General features: G+C 47.2%; 1 protein-coding gene across 1 annotated transcript; it reads right to left on the bottom strand.

The window, feature by feature from the left end:
• Positions 1-1,003: 1,003 nt before the first annotated feature.
• Positions 1,004-1,870, bottom strand: LOC138350223 (piggyBac transposable element-derived protein 4-like). The gene has a single exon (XM_069300572.1). It carries the CDS (start codon positions 1,868-1,870, stop codon positions 1,004-1,006), a length of 867 nt encoding a protein of 288 aa, XP_069156673.1.
• Between the last annotated feature and the right edge of the window lie 2,385 nt (positions 1,871-4,255).

Here is a 4,255-nt window from a genome sequence, read left to right as displayed (position 1 = left end):
TCAATTATTTACATTTGCAACTTGTTTAACACACTGTACACTATCACAGACTATATACATCACTGTCAACACAAACGGGGTGAGAATAGCTTGAGCTACCTCATCCCTTTGTGTGTATTTTACCTCAATAAACTTATTTCAATTTCTGTCAACACACTTAGAATTGCGTAAGTGTGTGATAATCACTGAAGCAGTCAACAGATCACAAGGCGACCTTGCACTCAACGCTCCAAGTGCAGATGGATCTTCGCTTCTGTTCCCTACATTGCGTGTTCTTGCAAACAACGCAGGGATGTTTACCCTTTTCTCGTGTTCCTTTGCTTGTCATATAACCAAGCTTGTGTACAGCAAGGTATTCTTTACCCCTGAGTCTGTCTGGAACTGAGTGAGGCCTTGTTGCTGGCACCCCCATGCGGCACAACATTGCCCTCCACCCATACCTCACCATTAGTTGTGACACTAGAGCAACACTGAATGTACGGATAGGTTGTCTCCTGCCATATTTCACGAGATACGTGTTGAAACAGTTCAGCACTGCAACGTCAACGAGGTGGAAAACAATTTCTTTATCCACTTCACAGATTTTCTCATGCACTTGACGGCACCAACCATCATTTCACATTTATCTACAAACCGCATATTTACATTGTAATCAATGACACAATCAGGTTTATACATTAGCAACTTTGTTGCAAAGTTCACTTTGCAACAAGGTTGCAAAGTGAATAATTGTCCAACATGACACCGTTGTGAATAGTTGTCAACATATTCACCACGCGTCTGTCCCTCCAGCACACTGAAAATATTTTATCACACTTTCTCAGTTGGCAATCAGCCACTGCAATACCAATGCCAAACACTAGCATTTCCCTCCTGTGGGCCTTGACAGTGCCACATTCGCCGGTGTTGTGGACAAGGAGGACTCTGGTTAGCAAGGCGCTGGTATAATAGTTGTCTGTGAAGAGGATATGCCCCTTGTTCAGAAACGGTTCCATGAGTGTTTTCACGACGCTGCTTGAGAAGCCGTGTGGATCTTGTCCATTTCGACATGTAAGTTGCTGTACACAACTACCATGTCGTAGCTCAGTCGATTAAGGTAGCGTCTGGGATGCTCTCGGACGTAGGTTCGAATCCTCGTCACTGCCCTTGTGGATTTGTTCATCTGGTGCCGCTTTGATGGAATGTACTGCGTGAACGTGAGTTGTCCCTTGAAGAGGATTAGCGATTCATCAGTCAAGACACTCTGTACTGGTACAAAATAGTCACGAAACTTTCCTCTCAATTCACTAAATATCTTCCGCACTTTCCACAGTCCGTCGTGTCTGTCTTCCTTAGCATTGTTCTCAAAGTTGAGGCACCTGAGAAGCAACAGGAACCTATCACGAGACATGTCCCTGTAGAATAAGGAGGTAGGAATAAGGCTGTCTTTATTCCAAAAATCCTGGATCATGTGTTTATCAGCATGTCTCATCATCATGGTCAACGCTAAAATCACATACATTTCCTCAATAGTCGTGTCTTTCCAACGTGTCAATCCAGAGGCAGGTAAAATTCCAGAGTCAATGAATTCCAGAGCGTATTGGTTTGTCTCTGCAACGAGATGGTCCATGAATGGTTGATCGAAATATGCCATTAAATAATCAATTTCAGGCATATCCTCATTAGTATAGGGGAATAAGGGTATCACACCAACATCTGTATAATCAAATGCTGGAATTTGTGTGACAAAATTCTCACAATCCTGCCAAACAATTACACTCGTCTTTTTGGTTTTGGTGCCAACACCACGGTCAACAGCAGCACGATCACCACCAGCACGGGTGCCAACACCACGGCTACTACGTCTTGTGCTAGAGCTGCGCGTGGGCATGCCAGGAGATTAGACTGTTTTGCATAGTACAGGCCTACCGCAAACACCTGATGACGAGGACACATTGTCGTCAGGCCGCGTGAGATGCTGGCGCTGCCTTGGGCAGGGGCAGTGCTTGTGCTGGGGCAGCAAAACTCCGCATAGTAACACCATATCCCCCTTGTATTCAGTTCATCATCACTGCTTGTATCTGAGTCTATGGCATTGAATCCAGAAAATTACTCATAACATGTAGTATCACCCAGTAGACTTACGTCCGGTGACAGATGGTGATGGTAACTCTAGTGGTGTTGACCCAGGGCAGCTTGGGAGGCCGGTCGAGGTGCGTGTACTGTACACACTCTCGACATCATCCACCGCATACTCCCCATCACTCGTGTCAGACCCCTGTATTAGGTATTGTGATGGTGTCCCACCCCTATGTCTTTCCTGTCCCGGTATCAAGAGTCATATCTCTACGATTTGCACGTTCTCTGATGCTCAGAGAACATTTTGATATATATAAAGGTATAGAAAGTTATCGTGTTGGCAATGAATTAGCCGATTTAGTTTGGTTTCACTAGTAGCTTACGCCCTTTTGGTGTTACAAAATGGCGTCGAGGCTTTCCACTTCCCGCCAAAGGAGCGTGACGCCTGCCGCTAGTTGATTCTGACGCCAGGTTGGGTCACGTGACAATATAGACCAATGACGAGGAGCACTCGGGATGCGTGACATCACAAGGTGGAGGGCTCTGAGCGGTCCGGCGCTACGGGCATAGTGTGTCACAGCCCGTCATCGAGAGCAGAAACGCTGGAGTGAGGTCCCAATTTGGAGGCTAGGAAGCCCCATCCAGTGGACTCAAGCAGCCGCATTAGTACCGCAGACGTCATGGGAGATTATCTGATTCCTGTGAAGTACATGGAAGCAGAGCTTGGCTGGTGTTAGAGCGCCAAGAGCACTTTTACTGATAGTCTGCGGCAGAGGTGAACGTCGGGAGGACACCCCCTCAACCCCACGGGCCACGTTCAAACGCATTAGGCGAGCTGCTGTGCCCGTGGTCAAGTCCACTGGAAGACTGAGAAGGAGACATTGAACCAAACTGTAAGTTTGTCTACAGTGCTAGTGTGGAAGGAAGAAGACGGCGTGCACAGGGACCTGTCTCCAGTACCTCAGGAGGAGGAGGAGGAGGACCTGCCTGCATAGTGAGTACGGCTAGGACGCGCATCTACAAGTCGGCTGATGACTTTGTGTGTAAAGGACCCTAATCAACGGAGGACCAAACGCTAGGACCGTAGACCTAAGCTATCCTCGCCAGAGGATATGTCGACTATGTAGTAGAAAGAGTTATGGTACAAAAATTCCCTTCCATTACCCCTTGGTCTAGGTGAGCTAGGATATCATTCATGTCGTGAGCATTGTCTTTATTATTACTGCCAGGGTGGTAGCGTTAGGCTAGGTGCCAGGTTATTCATATATACATGAGGTAATATATATTAATGTATGTGTGTGGGTGCTGTGACATTTTGGGCAGCTAGAGGAAGGGGCTGGATTCAAGAGGTCAGGATCGAAGTTTTGAATCGTCCAGCTGACTGTGTTGCCAGAGGCGCGTGAGGAGTGCTGCCGCCATCTGACAGTTCCACTTCTTTATGCGGATCCAGTGTAGTTTTATTCGGTAAACTTATCATCAATTTTTATACTGGGTTTGAGTGAGCCTTCGTCTCTAGGGCTATTTGAGTAGACCATTTATGTGGCACTGCATTGCATCTGACATTGAATCCTTGGTTTGTGATAACAAATAAGACCACTGAGGAGAGTTGCTGGGACACGAGTATGAACACCCAGCTGTCGACCTTGACTTAAAGATTTAAGGATTTACCTGTGTATTCTTCCAGTGTCACAGTGGGCAAGTCCGACCGAGAGCAACAGAGGTGAGGTTGGATTTCCCCACTCGCCAGGGATGCAATTCAAGGCCAGCCCTTGGTAGACTGGGGGCCCCTAGGGTGGGCAGTGGCTCCCAAGTACAAGGGGGCGAAGACCCACGGGATTAACCCTAACTACTTAAGGAAGGAATGAATGGGGTGAAAATGATGACAGTACTTCTCTGAGCTGTAATCTAAATCATCAGTAATCGGTCGTTCATCAAACAACATGTCTTCTATTTTGTCCCCTAAAAGTCATTTTGCAACACAGCGGCTGACCGTAGACCGGGAGCTAGTAGATGATACATCAGACATGGTTGCTACCTTAAACCTGGGGCTCCCCACCACCAGGAGGCCTCAGGCATCCATTTCATACCCGAGTAACCACGTGGAACTTTTTAATTCTACGCTATACCTACGAGCGCCCTAAGGCACTCTGCGCACCTTTGATCTAGTGCTTAAACCTGCTCTGTGCAGTGTGGGGGT

The sequence above is a fragment of the Procambarus clarkii genome, chromosome 44, assembly GCF_040958095.1.
Source record: "Procambarus clarkii isolate CNS0578487 chromosome 44, FALCON_Pclarkii_2.0, whole genome shotgun sequence".
In the NCBI taxonomy this organism is placed as follows: domain Eukaryota; kingdom Metazoa; phylum Arthropoda; class Malacostraca; order Decapoda; family Cambaridae; genus Procambarus; species Procambarus clarkii.
Note: the sequence above shows the minus strand (reverse complement) of the source record. Positions and strands in the feature narration are given on the sequence as shown.

What these genes read in the sequence shown, in the direction of transcription:
- LOC138350223 (XM_069300572.1), bottom strand. Translation starts at nt 1,870, where the DNA reads ATGCCCACGCGCAGCTCTAGCACAAGACGTAGTAGCCGTGGTGTTGGC.